A 16,210-nucleotide genomic window follows, 5' to 3' on the forward strand; every position below is an offset into this window, starting at 1 on the left:
CTGAGGGGACAAAGGTGGTGACCATGCACACCAGCTCCAAGTAAAGCTCCACTGCATCAGTAAGAGTGAGTACAGGCGGCTGAAAGCAATGCTGCCATATTCACACATCCCACTCCCCCGTTTGTAAAATGTTATTACTCACGTATTCCTGGATTGTGTTGGGATGATCTACACCGAGTGCTCTCTCGCTCATCAGCACTGCCTTCTGCTGGTTGCTCAGAGCCTACATAAGAAACAATAAAGAACCGTAAATTCAACCAGTTAAAATAAAAATCATACATGGCAAATTCTGCCAGGGTCCGTCTACTTTCACGGTAGACCTTAACTGTAGGATAAGATGGAGATTGCGACCTTTGACACTTTAGCCGCAGCTCTCCAATGCTGTTACTTCAGGGCATTCGGACCCTCAACTCTCCAACCCCGTTGCTCCAGGACATTCGCTACAGCTGGTGAATAGGTTGGAATTATATCTAAACCCGTCACAGAGTCACAAAGCCAGCAGCTTTTGAGGATTTGATTACATTCTTCCTAACCAAACCCAATAAAAATACACCTTCTATTTAGAGGCTTCAGTTATTTACTAACACCGTTTTTTTTCCAAGACTGTGAGAGTCCTTGAAGACCTACCTGGTGCCAGGTATCAAATCCCACATCCATGGTATCACAAAAGTTGCCAACTTCTACCTCAAGCATTACTACCTCCACCTGTATCTCAGCCTATTTGCTACTGCTCACAGTCCAAAGAATGCGGGTTAGGTAGATTGGCAGTGCTAAATTGGCCCTTAGTGTTGGGGAGATGTTAGCAGAGTATAAATGTGGTGTTATGGGAGTAAGGTCTGGGTAGGATTGTGGTCGGTGCAGACTTGATGGGCTGAATGGCCTTCTTCTGCACAGTAGGGATTCTATGATACTTGTCCTGGATTGTGGTGAACTGGAGAGCACACACTAGGGCCATACAGTGTGATGTCACATTATAGATGCTTGTACACTTCAGGTGCACAAAGCAATGAGTCAAAAGAAAAGGAAGCAGCCCCGACAGCTACAATACAAAACATCCATGAAAGGCAGTGGAGGCCTTACCTCGTTATAATCACCCATGATGTAATTCAGACGAGCCAGCAGCCTCAGGCAAGCACAGATTTCCACGTGCATTGCTCCATATACGTTATTGAAAAGATTTAAGGCCTCATTAATGAGCTCACATCCCTCTTTTAAGAATCCTGTAAAACAAATGGTTTCACTCAATTACATGAGGAAGGACGCGTGAGAAAGGACACTCACAGGAATACTGCGAATAAGAGCAGGCCATTCGGCCCTCAAGCCAGCTCCACCATTCTACTAGATCATGCTTGATCTACTTCACTCTTTTCCCGCACTCTTCCCCACATCCCTTGATGTCTTTAACATCCCAGAAATCCATCAATCGCTGCGTTGGATGGCTGAGTCTCCACAGCCCTCAGAGTAAGAGAATTCCAAAGATTCCCCACCCTCCAAGTGAAAAAATTCCTCCTCATCTCAATCCCAGATTGCCTCCCCCTAACTCTGAGACAGCATCCCCTGCTTCTAGAGTCACAAAATGGACATTTGACTGTAAGACCGTGAGGTAAGACCATAAAATATTGGAGCAGAATGAGGCCACTCGGTCCAAGGAGTCTGCTCCACCATTCAATCATGGCTGATAAGTTTTTCAATCACATCCTCCCACTTTTTCCTTTTGACAAATCCTCCGATATTACAATGTCCCTAATGAATGAATCCAGGTCTTCTCCTCCACCCCCACCTGCTACTCACTCTGAAGAAATTCCTGAAGCCAGCCTCAGATTTGCCTCTTGCCCGTTGTGTTGTCAGGCTTCCAGTTGGATTAGTATTTTGCAGTTACTTTTGCTCTACTCCCAAACTTCAATAATTTGAAGGTCATCCTCTATTAAGGATAATATTTATCCATCCACGACTCATGTCTCTGACATCAAGAAACCAAGAGCAGGTGGAGGTGACTTGCCATTGGCCGATGGTGGGATCTTCCAGTCCCGCTGACCGCTACAACGTTTTGTGTGGCTTGTCAGTGCTGCTGGTGGAGGGGGAGAAGCCCATTGTAAGGGGGGGCCTTCAACAGAAGTGGTAGAACCTGTCTACAGGAAGGTCTGGAAAATCCTGCTCCAAGTCTTTCACAGAGCAAGTTAAATATGTCACTTTCCTCCCTGTGCCTATCAAAACCTATGTCCTCAGCTTTGGATTGAAACTCACTGAACCTACTCGGAACAATTCTTAGCTGTTATTGCTCAGATACATAGAATCCCTACAGTACAGAAGGCAGCCATTCAGTCCATTGAGTTTGCACCAACAATCCCTCACAGACCCTATCCCATAACCCCACATATTTATCCTGCTAATCCTGCCGACACTAATGGGTAATTTAGCAGGTCCAATCCACCTAATACATCTTTGGACTGTGGGAGGAATCCAGAGCATCCAAAGGAAACCCACACAGACACAGGGAGAACGTGCGAACTCCACATAGACAGTGACCCAAGCCGGGAATCGAACCCGGATCCCTGGCGCTGTAGTGCTAACCACTGTGCCACCTTAAGTTTTGCAAGTGAACTGTTTTTGAACAGTGTTGCAAGCAATAAATACACAGGAAGAAAATAAACCATGTATGATGATTTCAATCATTTATAATAAATTAAAGATTGTGATAAAGGGAAGACTGGCATTAATACTTTTCACCTCCAGGTGGTGAGTTGAAGTAGGCAGATTGGTTATTAGTGTTTGTGGACCAATTTATTTGCTGTTAAACACCACTAATTTCAATGTGTGACCTTGAAAGGCCCGCTTCAGTGTAAGCAACCTTTGAACTGTGTTTGGCAATGATTACACAAAGGCTTTCCGATCGACTGGAATTCCTGAATGGAAAAGCTCCCAATTCGTTGTCACATTTCACATGTTGCAATGAAATGCTTTTCTCATGGCTTTTTTTTCCTGGGATTAATCGACTTTTTTCTCATTATATAAAAAGGTAAGCTTGGCAATGAGGTCCGAGTAGTGATGGTCAAGTTCCACCCGGTGTAAAAAACACACACACACACACACACACACACACACACACACAGAGGCAACCACCCACTGAGAAGCCAGGCAGGCAATCAGACCGCTACTCAGAGTGGAATCCACAAGGTTAACGTCCTCAGTACGGTGGCATAGTGATTAGAACTGCTGTGTCACAGCGCCAGGCACCTGGGTTCGATTCCCGGCTCGGGTCACTGTCTTGTATGGAGTGTGCACGTTCTCCTCGCGTCTGTGTGGGTTTTCTCTGGGTGCTTTGTAAGATATGCTGGTTAGATGGATTGGCCATGCTAAATTGCCCCTTAGTGTCAGAGGGACTAGCTAGACTAAACGCATAAAGTTATGGGGAAAGGACCTGCGTTGGGATTGTGGTTGGTGCAGACTCGATGGGCCAAATGGCCTCCTTCTGCACTGTAGGGATTCTTTGAAGCTACCGTGAAGAGTGGGATGTCCGGCATTTTCTGAACGACAACAAGGGCAAAGAGTTTGCTAGATAATTAAAAAATCCTGAGGCACCGCTCTGACATGACAGCTGGGGCAGATAAGTGCACAAAAAATCTCCCTCAACTCATAGATCGAGTCTAACATTTTGGCACCCGGGGAAAATATTATTGTTCAAGGTTTTTGTTGTTGAGAAATCTAACACAAGAATCATTCATTTATTTGTAATCATCGTACTATCCCAACGTTACTGTACTGGATCTTTGCTCATTACTTCAGATTTGATTAACAAGCTCCCAGTACAAAGCCTTTCCTACATGAATCCTGGATACTTCCTGTCATGCCCAGTAAAGGTGTGTCCTATTTATAACTTTACCTACAGATTGAACTCATATAGAAATTTTTGGAACTCATTTCTACTTATTTAAAATGGATGCCGATGAAGGTAAGATGGCTGCCTAGGGGATCAGGTGACTGTTGCTTATTCAGCACAGACAGCCAAGCTTCTGGAAAGTTCTAACTGAATCACCCTAAGTGGGCGACCCTCCGACCCTCCCCTGGAATGGACATATCCAGACAGCATATCTCTGTGGAAATCACTGTTCAAACCTTACCCAAAACACAGAGTCAGTCGATTCACATTCTACATCTTCAGGTTTGCAACTTAATAAAAGAAAATTGGCAAGACCAGTCATCCACAGGTTAAGCGCAGAAAAGCACCATCTACTTCCTGTTGTGTATGATAGCTTTAAGGCTTCCAAACATCAATATCTTGAGAGGCTTAGATAGAGTGGGCGTGGTGAGGATGTTTCCACTCGTGGGAGAGACTAGAACTCGAGGGCACAACCTCAGAGTGAAGGGATGTTCCTTTAAAACTGAGATGAGGCAGAATTTCTACAGCCAAAGGGTGGTGAACCTGTGGAACTCATTGCCATGTAGAGGCCAGGTCATTGAGTGTCTTTAAGACAGAGATAGATAGGTTCTTGATCAATACGGGGATCAGGGGTTATGGGGAGAAGGCAGGAGAATGGGGATGAGAATCCTATCAGCCATGATTGAATGGCGGAGGAGATTGATGGGCTAAATGGCCTAATCCTGCTCCTATATCTTATGGTCTAAACCAATTGGTGTTGGACAATGTCAGTATTGGTCATGTGATTGAAACTGGCTTCAGGTAACAAGTTTTCTCTCAGGACCGAGAGACCGTGCAGTCTGCAGAAAAACATCCAAGAAGCGGCAACTATAGAAAATGCAGTGTCACCATTCCCATTTAAGAACCATCAGATATCAGTCTCAGACCCCGAAACTAGCTGCAAGTCATTAAGCAGCCCAAAGTATTCGACCAGCGCCAGTTTCAAAGTTTACCCGAGAACTGACCTTCTAGATACTCAACTGCAAGAAACTTCACAACCTGCTGTGAACTCTCCACTTTACAAGACCAACTTTAATTAGCAATTTCATTCAAGCACCAAAAGACCTGCCACATGGGAGACCGCAAATCATAAACCAGAGACGGAGTTAATGGTAATTTGTAAAAATGCACTGCCTTTATCTGTACTAATTTGTGTGTGCGCGCACATCTGTTCGGTGTGCACGCGCGCATGGTGTGTGTGCGCGGTGTGCGTGCGCGCGCAGTGGGGTGTGTGTGTGCATGCACGCCGGGGGGGGGGGGGGGGGAGCGGTATCTGTGTGTGTGTAGGGGGTGTGGGGATTGTGTGTGTGTGTGGGGGGGGTGTGTGTGTGTGTGGGGGGGGTGTGTGTGTGTGTGGGGTGTCTGCGCACAATGTGTGTGATGAGTATACGTGACGTGTATGTGCAGGGACAGTGAGTGCACGCAAAGGTGAGACTCAGTCTAAGACAGCACATACTTTCTGTTCATGATACTGTACTGAGGATACTGTACCTTGCTGGACTTTAGCTTGTCCACTTTGGAAGAAATGGAAGGCATCAGATGCTTTGGGATTCACGTGTTTTACAACTGGGAAGATGTTGAGGATATCCTCCTCTGTAAAGGTTGGTCGGTGACGACTATCAAAGTTGTATTCCTTCAGTAGAATCTGCAAAGTCGAGAGTTTTGAAATCAGCAATTGCAAAAGTGCTAGAAAAGGGTTAACATTACACCATCGCTTATTCATCCATTAACAATGTAACGCAAGCAATGCCAGGGAGCGTAAAAGACCAAAAGCTCACTCTTTCTTGCACATTAACTGTCCCATTTCAATTGCTAACCAAACAACCCTAACCTGTCCAAACACTTCATCACCTGGAGTGAACTACTTCATTTTGAAATCAGATTTAAATTCAGTTTGCACCAGTTATCAGTGCTGCTGCTTTCCTGACGTAATAATTAGAATCATAGAATCAGTAACTGATCACAATCTATTAATAGATATCTATTAAAAATCCTATTTCTACACATCATTTCTGCCGACTTCTTGCATTATCATTTACTCATTCTGCATTTATAATGAAAACCGTCAATGTAAAACCTTGTCAGGTAATAATTACACCTCTCCCCACTTTACCGAGGAGACAGAATTACATTTGCAAGCCTAGGTCCAATTATCTTGCACCTTCTATCCTTGCTTCACCTTTTACATATTAGTGTCACAAGTAGGTGTACATTAACACTGCAATGAGGTTATTGTGAAAGTCTCTAGTCGCCACACTCCGGCTCCTGTTCGGGTACACTGAGGGAGAATTTAGCATGGCCAATTCACCTAACCAGCACATCTTTCGGACTGTGGGACGAAACTGGAGCATCCGGAGGAAACTCTGGCAGCCACAGGGAGAACTCCACAAAGACAGCGACGCAAGCTGGAAAGTGAACTCGGGTCTCTGGTGCTGTAAGGCAGCAGTGCTAACCGCTGTGCCACAGTGCCGACATCACATGGTCAGGATATATCAGTACTGGCTCATTGAATTCCAGTACATTAACCTTCCTTTCATGGTGATGTTTGCAAATTAGGCACTTGAGAAGACCAGACACAAAACCATGCAATAGCTGTAGATGGCATTTACTCCTTAACAATACTCGATAAGCATAGGACACAGATTTAATGTGATTGGCGAAAGAACCACAGGTGATGAGAATTTGTTATGATAGGGGAGGCACGGTGGCACAGTGGTTAGCAGTGCTGCCTCACATCGCCAGGGACCCATGTTTGATTCCCAGCTTGGGTCACTGTCTCTGTGGAGTCTGCACATTCTCACCATGTCTGCGAGGGTTTCCTCTGGATGCTCCGTTTTCCTCCCACAGTCCAAAGATGTGTGGGTTAGATGGATTGGCCATGTTAAATTGCCCATTAATGTCAGGGGGACTAGCAGGGTAAATGCATGGGGTTACAGGGATCAGGCCTGGGTGGGATTGTGGTCAGTGCGGACTTGACAGGCTGAATGGCCTCCTTCTGCACTATAGGATTGCATGACCTGATAGAATGATGGAAGCAGATTCAATGATGACTTTCAAAAAGGAACGAGCTATATACTTAATGTGAAAAGTAATTGTGGGAGCAGGAGCAGGGAAGTGGACAGCTCCTTTAAAGCACGATGGACTGAGTGGCCTCCTTACACGCTGTATCATTCTATGTTCTTACCTGTATACCAGACTTCACACAGATTTCCCTCAACAGGCTGATTTTCTGTAGGCCGTACTTCTCTATAGCCTGATCCACACTCTCACTGTACAAAACAGAAACACAAGTATTACACAGCAAGAAAAAAAGCGTCTACCAGCAGTTTAAGTGTTCATTCCGGGCATTAAACCAGGAGTTTTGCAGGTCTTTTTACACAGACAGCAAAATCTGAATATAATGGATCAGATAGCGCACAAAACCTTGTGAGATGCCCAACTTACAGACCCCTGCTTACAAAATATTGCCCTCTTCCCCGAGTACCTACATAGAGTCACATGGTGCAGAAAAGGCCCTTTGGCCCAGAGTCTACACCAACAATATCTATACCACTACAGGCATGCTAATCCTGTTTTCCTGCACTTGTCCCATACCCTTGAACATTACGATATTCCAAGCACTCATCCAAATATTCATTACAACGTTACACGGTTTCCGGTCTCCACTACCTTCCAAGTCGCTGCATTCCACATTCCCATCTCCCTCTGAGCAAAAAGGTTTTTTGTTAAATCCTCTCTGAATCTCTTGTCCCTTACCCTAAAGATATGCCCCCTCGTGATTGACCCCTGAACCAATGGAAATAACTGTTCCCTACTCACCCTGTCCATACCCCTCATAACCTTATACATCTCAATCATGTCCCCCCTCAGCTTTCTCTGCTCTGGGGAAAACAGTCCAAGCCTATCCAGCCTCTCCTTATACTCAAATGCTCCATCCCAGGCAACATCCTGGTGAATCTCCCCTACACCCTCCCCAGTGTGATCACATCCTTCCTATAGTGAGGTGACCAGAACTACACATACTACTCCAGCTGTGCTCCAACCCAATGCTCTGTACAACACCAACATTACCTCCTTGCTCTTATACTCTCTACCAGGATTAATGAAAGCAAGTGTCCCATATGCTGCCTCAACTATCCTATTCACCTTTTCTGCTGACTTCAGGGATTTGTGAATAATTACCCTAAGATCCATCTGTTCCTCTGAGCGTCCCAGTGTCCTGCCATTCATTAAATATTCCCTCATCTTGTTACTTCTTCCACAGTGCATCACCTTGCACTTATCAGGGTTAAATACCATCTGCTACTGCTCTGCCCATCTGATAAACCCATCTATATCTTCCTGTAACCTGCAAACGTCTTCTTCACTATTAACCACCTTACCAATCTTGGTGTCTTCTGCAAACTTCCTTAACACACCGCCCCCCCCCCCCTCACATTTTCATCTATAACATTTATGTATAAAACAGACAATTAGGGTCCCAGTACTGATCCTAGTGTACTAACATGCAAACTGATTTGCTTCTTAACTCAAGATCCCACTAGAACGCAGAAAGGTATACACCTGAATACTAACACACGCCTGAATGCTAAGTCCATTCAGACTTGCATAAGAGTGACTGATCTGAACTGTGACACAAGGAGGCTGGAACACAAGGGTATAAGGAACCCCCAGATTCTCTCCCAAATCATTGCTGGTGGTGGGGGCAGTGAGTGTGCAGCTCTGATTTCTGCATAGGAAAACAACATTCTTAAAAGAAACATGTTTTTCATATTGCAAAGAGCTCCTCTGGTTAGGTGCAGAGTTGAGTGATCCTGCCACACGGCCTTGGATTCCTGAGCACAGGGTGTGGAAACAAAGGGCCCTAATCTCTGCTGCTGATCCAATTAGCCCGGTATTCAAATTCAGCTTTGTGCAGGTCAGAACAAGGGCTGTATCAGGCTTGGCTGCGACACCCACATGAACAAACAGACACTCATCAGTGCAGCCTCACAAACATGAGTATGGTATAGAAGGGCTGGCAGCAAACATCCAACTGTAACCTGGACATCCAGACATCCTGGGGTCCAGGCAGCCTGGAATCGATATCTAACTGGGAAAGTAAGTCTTTGGGATCGGACAGACTAGTACATCACAATGTGGCGTGACTGGGGGCCATGATGTGGAGATGCCAGCGTTGGACTGGGGTAAACACAGTAAGAAGTCTCACAACACCAGGTTAAAGTCCAACCAGTTTATTTAATGGTTGTGGGTTTACTATCAAATAAACTGGTTGGACTTTAACCTGGTGTGGTGTTGTGAGACTTCTTACTGTGACTGGGATCCACGGCCTAGTGAGGCTATAGGCAGCTGAGTCTCTCTAGCAGACACCACCCGCTGTTTCATTATCCATACCAGTCAATACTGAAGCTGAAATAGTTCCTGGTCTCATTGCTGATACTTTTCCAGAGCTCCACGGGGGTGGTGCTGGCCCAGGCTGTGTTGTCGGCGTTGCCCAGGTGCCGAGGCTTCCTCTTGTTCCTTTTCTTCTTCGAGACCAGCTCATCCGTCGGGAGGTGAGCGATGGGGTTTGGGAAGGAACTGAGGAAGCAGTTGAGGAAGTGGCTTATGGCAACGGACAGACCAGACAGCTCCACTCCCTAAAGCAGGCAGGAAGACAAAAAAGTTGGGAAAATTAATTTTGGAACACCCAACATGTACAATGCTGATGGGCAGAAAACAACAGCTGGTTCACACATGACAACTAAACCACCCCCCGCCCCAACTGGGAACTGCTGGCCAGATACATCCACAGTATTGTTAGGGATAGAGTTCCAGGACTTTGACCCAGCCACAGTCAGGATGATGAGTGGCTTGGAGGGGAATCTCCAGGTGGTGGCATTCTATTGTACCTGCTGCTCTTGTCCTTCTTGGTGGTAAAGGTCACAATGTTTGGGAGGTGCTGTCGAAGGAGCCTTGGTGAGTTGCTGCAGAATTTTCTAGATGGTACACACGGCTCCCAGTGTGTTGATGGTGGAGGAAGTGAATGTTGGAGGAGATAGGCGGCACATTGACACAGTGGTTAGCACTGCTGCCTCTCAGGAGGCCAGGGACTTGGGTTCAATCCTGGCTTCGGGTCACTGCCTGATTGGAGTTTGCACATTCTCCCCGTGTCTATGTGGGTTTCCTCCAGGTGCTCCGGTTTCCTCCCACAGACCAAAGATATGCGGGTTAGGTTGATTAGCTATAATAAATTGATCTTTGTGTCAGGGGGATTAACAGGGTGAATATATGGGGTTATGGCAACAGGGCCTGGGTGGGATTGTGGTTGGTGCAGACTTGATGGGTTGAATGGCCTTCTTGTGCGCTGTAGGGATTCTATGCAGATGGATGGAATGCCAATCAAGCAGGCTGCTTTGTCCTGGATGGTGTCGAGGTTCCTGAGTGTTTTTGGAGTTGTACTCAACCAGATATGTAGAGAATATTCCATCACACTCCTGACTTGTGCCTTGTAGATGATGGACAGGTTTCCTAGCTTCTGACTTGCTCTTGTAGCCAAACTATTTATGAGCAGTTCAGTTTCTGGTCAATAGCAACCCCAAGGATGTTGATAGGGGGGAATTCAACAATGATAATACCACTGAATGTCAAAAGACAGTAGTCAGATTTGGTCTTGTTGGAGATGGTCATTGCCTGGCACTGGTGTGGCACAAATATTACTTGCCAGTTATATGCCCAAGCCCGAATATTGTCTAGGTTTTGCTGCATATGGGCACAGATTGCTTCAGTATCTGAGGTGTCACAACTGATACTAAACATTGTGCAGTCATCGGCAAACACCCCCACTTCTGACTCTATGAGACAAGGAAGGTCATTGATGAAGCAATTGAAAATGATTGGGCCTAGGACACTACCTTGGGGAACTCCTGCAGTGATGTCCTGATGTCCTATATGTTGTTGCAGAAGTGTTTAAGTCACAAAAACATTTGTTATTAAACAAGGAGTTCACATCCAATGCCCGCAGTGCTGAAGTTAGCTAATGGAAGGCCATTTGGTTCATTGTCCTTGTGCTAGATCTTCCCACATGCCATACATCCATTTCTTAGCTCTAGCCCCATTTTCACACACTGTGAGACTAAGAACAGAAATTTACCGGCAGGTCCGCCCGAGGCCAACGGTGAACGCCGTCCTCTGAGCCTCGCCTGCCCCCGGAATCGGGCCAGGCATGCAGGTAAAATTCCGGCCTAAATGTCTATGCCATCTATGTTACTCCATATGCTAACTCTATGCCACGTCGAGAAACACAGGAGCAGGAGGAAGTCACTTAGCTCTACCCGCACTGCTTAGCAAAATCCTGCTTGCTCTACACCCCTACTCCAACCCCAGTTTAAAACTCAGGTTTACATTTACACTTCCCCCCGGGAGGAAATTTGTAAATGTGCTCATACCTGAAGGTATATTTTGAAGATATGTTTAGCAGATCGGGTGATTATCTCAGTCACTCCAAGTTTCTGTGGTGTTTAACAAAGAATTTGAAAGCAAACATGTTAATAGAAATGCTGACCCGCATAGTACTTTGAATGACTAGCGATTACATCAATAGGAAGCTTTTGTTTGATATTAACAAAAGTACATACATAAATATGATCCAACTGCTGCTGGGCAAGACTCTTTGACACCAACTCTACTATCTTGGCCAGGTAACGAATGTTAATGCCTCGCTGATGCATAGCTTCTGCCAACGTTGCACCGTCCATCGGGAGCACCGTGTGATCGACGCAGTCTTTTATCTAAACAAAGAACACATACACACAGGCACACGTTTGAATAAAGCCGAACCCAAAATTCATATGAAGAGAAACCCTTGCAAACTGGATGGCATGGTGGTCTCTCAGCGCCATGGGCTCAGGTTCAATTCTAGCCTTGGGTCACTGAGTGTGTGGAGTTTGCACATACGCTCCGTGTCTGTGTGGGTTTCCTCCGGGTGCTCCTTTGTACTCCCACAGTCTGGAAGACGTGCAGGTTAGGTGGATTGGCCATGCTAACCTTCCCCATAGTGTCCAGAGATGTGGAGGTTAGGGGGATTAACAGGGTAAACATGTGGGGTTACAGGGATAGGACATGGGTAAGAGGCTCTGTTGGAGAGTCGGTGCAGATTCAATGGGCCAAATGGCCCCCTTCTGCGTTGAAGATATTCTATGATTGTTATACAACTACTCTGTCTTACTCTTTCCCACCCACTTCCCTTAACTGAAGATGACAGAAAGATTGCACATGGGTTTCCAGGTCACACATGGGTCTCCACGATATTCTTCTCAATGGACTAGATTGAGAATGGCATTGGGCAACAGGCCTCATTGTATTTCATTGGCCAGGAAAGGTGACTAAGGTGCGAAATAGGTTTAAATTAGTGGAGAAGGGAACACATGCAGACACATGCACTCACTGTCACAGTGTTCAACTCATTAAGGTGGGGAGAATTAATTTCTCCAATGATTTCCATACAAATAGTTAAAGTCTATTCATTAGTATCACAAGTACGCTCACATTAACACTGCAATGAAGTTACTGTCAAAATCTTCTAGTTGCCACACTCAATACACCTGTGAGGGTACGCTGAGGGAAAATTTAGCGAGGCCAATGCACCTAAACAGCACATCTTTCAAACTGTGGGAGGAAACCAGAGCACCTGGAGGAAACCCACACAGAAACGGGGAGAACGTGCGGCCTCCACACAGACAATGATCCAAGCTGGGAACCGAACCCACATCCCCGGCACTGTGAGGCAGCAGTGCTAACCCACTGTGCCACCATGCCACCCCAGCAATAGCAAGAACCAAATGGGATTGACTTAATCACATGAGGCTGAAGAAGAGGCAATTAAGTTGTTTCTAGTCTGCAGAAGGTTAGAACAGAATTCCCTTCTTACCAAAGATGGAATCTGGCAAGAAACCAGGAACGCAGCCGCATCTTTCAACAACTGCTTCTGTTTGTGGAGTTCTTCACTGTTGGAATCGTGGAAACGGACACCTGGAATAAGCAGATGTCACTGTGAACAAACACACTCTGTATTGTACGTGAAACAGTCATAGCATCAGGGACACAAGTCATAATAACTAATACTTCCAAAGCACTTGTCAGATTACAGAGTCCCTTACACAAGGTGGGCAGCAGGTGGACACCAGGCAGAGGGGAGAAAAGAAACCAACAAAAGCACAGTTAAAATTGCATTTCTAACACCCTTAATGTAGAAAACCTGTACTCTGTACAAGAGGTAAGAAGCAGGCACCAAGTCTTTGCAAGCGACAATGGGAGCTGTTTAGAAGTTTGGTCTGAGATGTTTCAAGACGACTTTTCCCACAGACAGCAGAAGTTGCACAACACCAGGTTAAAGTCCAACAGGTTTATTTGGAATCACAAGCTTTTGGAGCGCTGCTCCATCATAAACAGGTGTCTCAAAATCCCATAATTCCCAAATCAATAATTTAACATATATATTGGCTGGGATTCTCCCATCAAGCAGTAAAATGAGAAAATTTCCTGCCTGTTTTTTGGGCAAATCTCCCGCACTCTGTGCATTACGGAGTGCCTCAGGGGGATTCATGTCGGAAAGTGGGGGATGGGGCCTCATCCTGCCAGAGAGCCCACAATCAACACTGATCAACACAAATCGAGCGGGCCACTACGCACGTACCAATCTGTCAGCATATGCGCAATGGTCCCCACACCCCCCCCCCCCAGCACTGCCCTCCCTATGTGAACCTTGATCCCACCCCCCTGCCTTGATCACTAGCTTCCCTGATGGCCCCCCCACCATAACCGATTGCTGGCCTACCTGACCCCCACCCTCCACCCCCAATCACAACTGTCCTGGGCTCTCTAGTCATATGGAAATGGCGATTACGTAGAAGAACACTGCCTGGGAGACACTCACCCAGCATCGTCCCGAGCAGGCCAGCGAGCTAGGAGAACCCTGGCCATTATGTTTCACTGCAATAATAATCTTTAAAATAGTGCTACTTTTTTAAATTAAAAAGTCGCATTCAGCATTTTTTAAATGAATGTAGGTATTTTACTTTGGGTTTGGAAATGGACGAAGCAGACAAATTAAAACAAACTCAGGTCAATATACTCGAGAGCTAAAACTTCAGAGACATTTCCATGAACATGAATAGTTTGTGCAAACCGTCAACTCCATCCACTTTTACAGAGTCAACTTTTACAGGTGCACCATAGAAAGCATTCTTTCTGGTTGTATCACAGCTTGGTACGGCTCCTGCTGTGACCAAGACTGCAAGGAACTAGAAAAGGTCGTGAACGTAGCCCAGTCTGTCACGCAAACCAGCCTCCCATCCACTGACTTTGTCTACACTTCCCACTGCCTTGTCAAAACAGCCACACACCCTGGACATTCTCTCTTCCACCTTCTTCTATTGGGAAAAAAGATACAAAAGTCTGAGGTCACGTACCAACTGACTCAAGAACAGCTTCTTCCCTGCTGCTGTCAGACTTTTGAATGGACCTGCCTCTCATTAAGTTGATCTTTTTCTACACCCTAGCTAAGACTGTAACACTATATTCTGCACGCTCTCCTTTCCTTCTCTATGAACAGTATGCTTTGTCTGTATAGTGCACAAGAAACAATACTTTTCACTGTATATTAATACATGTGACAATAATAAATCAAACAAATTAAATCCTTCAGATCAATAAAATGAATGGATACATTTAAAACTCTCAACCAAACTTGTTTTGCTCCGATTCCTATTTTCAATCCTTCTGTGACTGGGAAATGCAATATATTAAAATATTTCAGACGCAACACCAAAAATTAATTCTGATAGGAAATCTCATCACACTCACATTGGAAATAATTAGAATTTTCTTTGTTCTTTCTGGAAGGCTAGGGGTTTTAGTTCAGGCAGGCAGCACGCGGTAGGGGCGGGCTTGGAGGGCCAAAGGGCCTGTTCCTGTGCTCTAATTGTCTTTGTTCTTAAATACTAGCTCATCATCTGCTGCAGTCAAAAGTCTTGGCATTTCTAATCATAATCAATTTTTGCCCTTAATGAATACAGACATGGTAGAATTTTGATTGATTCTTCAAGTTCAATAGCTTCCTAATGAATATTTGACAACTTTAATGACGCAAATCAAAGCAAGTCTGAGGCTATTTAATTCCTGAAGTTGTTGTTTATGCTATTGACAAAAATATATTTTTCACAGGAGCACTTGTTAAAACAACACCAGTAACGTTAGTCCTTTCAGAAACATAGAAACTCGAAATAGGGGTGGACCATTCAATCCTTCCACCTGAATGACCCACTCCTGCTTCTAGGTGCTCTGCCATTCACCTTCTTCATCAAATTCAACATCCTGTTCCCACCTTCACCCCAGATCCCTTTAGCCCCAAGAGCTATATCTAATTTCTTCTTGAAATTACATAATGCTTTGGCCTCAACTACTTTCTGTGGTAGTGAATTCCACACATTCACCACCCTCTGAGTGAAGAAATTTCTCCTCACCTCAGTCCTAAAAGATTTACCCCTTATCTTCAAACTATGACTCCTGATTCTGGATTCCCCCACAATCGGGAACATTCTTTCTGAATCTACCCTGTCTAACCCAGTCAGAATTTTATAAGTTTCTATGAGATCCCCTTTCACTCTTCTAAACTCCAGCGAATATAATCCCAACCGGCTTAGTCTCTCCTCATATGACAGACCTACCATCACAGGAATCAGCCTGGTAAACCTTCTCTACACTCCCTTAATTGTAGTGTGACGATACTGTGCCTTTAAGAAATGCATTTATAATGTTTCTTCTGAAGGGACAGTCTTATACCTCAGCTGATTACAATGCTGACTGTCTACAGCCAGCAGCTCAGATGCTAATTCTGCAGAAGGTGAATTGCTCCTAACTATTGGAATGTTTGCTTTAACATGGCCTAAAGCATTATTGCTATTCTTAGCGCTGTTCCCTGAGGTGTCAGGGTAGGATTTGATGAGGTTGATTGACAAGAAAATCATGTGACTAGCCAGGGCTAGGTTTACAGACAGGAAGTAAAGCAGCTCGAATTTGGAAACAAGTAGCAGCTTTTTTTCCTCTCTCTTTCTGGGACCTGCTAAAAAATAGGTATTGCTCTTCAGAGGGCTGCAAAAGGCAAGAGGTATTTTCTCCCCCCCCCCTTTCTCACCAGAGTTCTGCTGTGTGAGGACAGGTTTTCCTCTGGAGGCTGCTGTCTGAGAGTCAGAAGATGGGTGTCTCTCTGCATCTCTGTCCAGAGGGGGTAAAAGGCTAGAGGATTGGGAATTCTTG

The 16,210-nt window shown here is 45.3% G+C and overlaps 1 protein-coding gene across 4 annotated transcripts in view; it reads right to left on the reverse strand.

Moving 5' to 3' along the window:
• Positions 1-16,210, reverse strand: part of cluha (CLUH binding protein of NUMT mRNA a) — a 97,129-nt gene that overhangs the window by 23,119 nt on the left and 57,800 nt on the right. For all 4 annotated transcript variants that reach the window (XM_080210368.1, XM_080210367.1, XM_080210369.1 and 1 more), the window contains exons 13-20: positions 12,825-12,925; positions 11,533-11,685; positions 11,344-11,406; positions 9,311-9,555; positions 7,101-7,185; positions 5,408-5,561; positions 1,081-1,220; positions 143-223 (exon numbers count right to left, since the gene is read on the reverse strand). In XM_080210368.1, the coding sequence (XP_080066494.1) occupies positions 143-223; positions 1,081-1,220; positions 5,408-5,561; positions 7,101-7,185; positions 9,311-9,555; positions 11,344-11,406; positions 11,533-11,685; positions 12,825-12,925 (1,022 nt within the window). The remainder of the gene's footprint in view (positions 1-142; positions 224-1,080; positions 1,221-5,407; positions 5,562-7,100; positions 7,186-9,310; positions 9,556-11,343; positions 11,407-11,532; positions 11,686-12,824; positions 12,926-16,210) is intronic.

Source organism: Carcharhinus amblyrhynchos, chromosome 23 (genome assembly GCF_965287045.1).
Source record: "Carcharhinus amblyrhynchos chromosome 23, sCarAmb.v2.hapA, whole genome shotgun sequence".
Taxonomy (NCBI): Eukaryota; Metazoa; Chordata; class Chondrichthyes; order Carcharhiniformes; family Carcharhinidae; genus Carcharhinus; species Carcharhinus amblyrhynchos.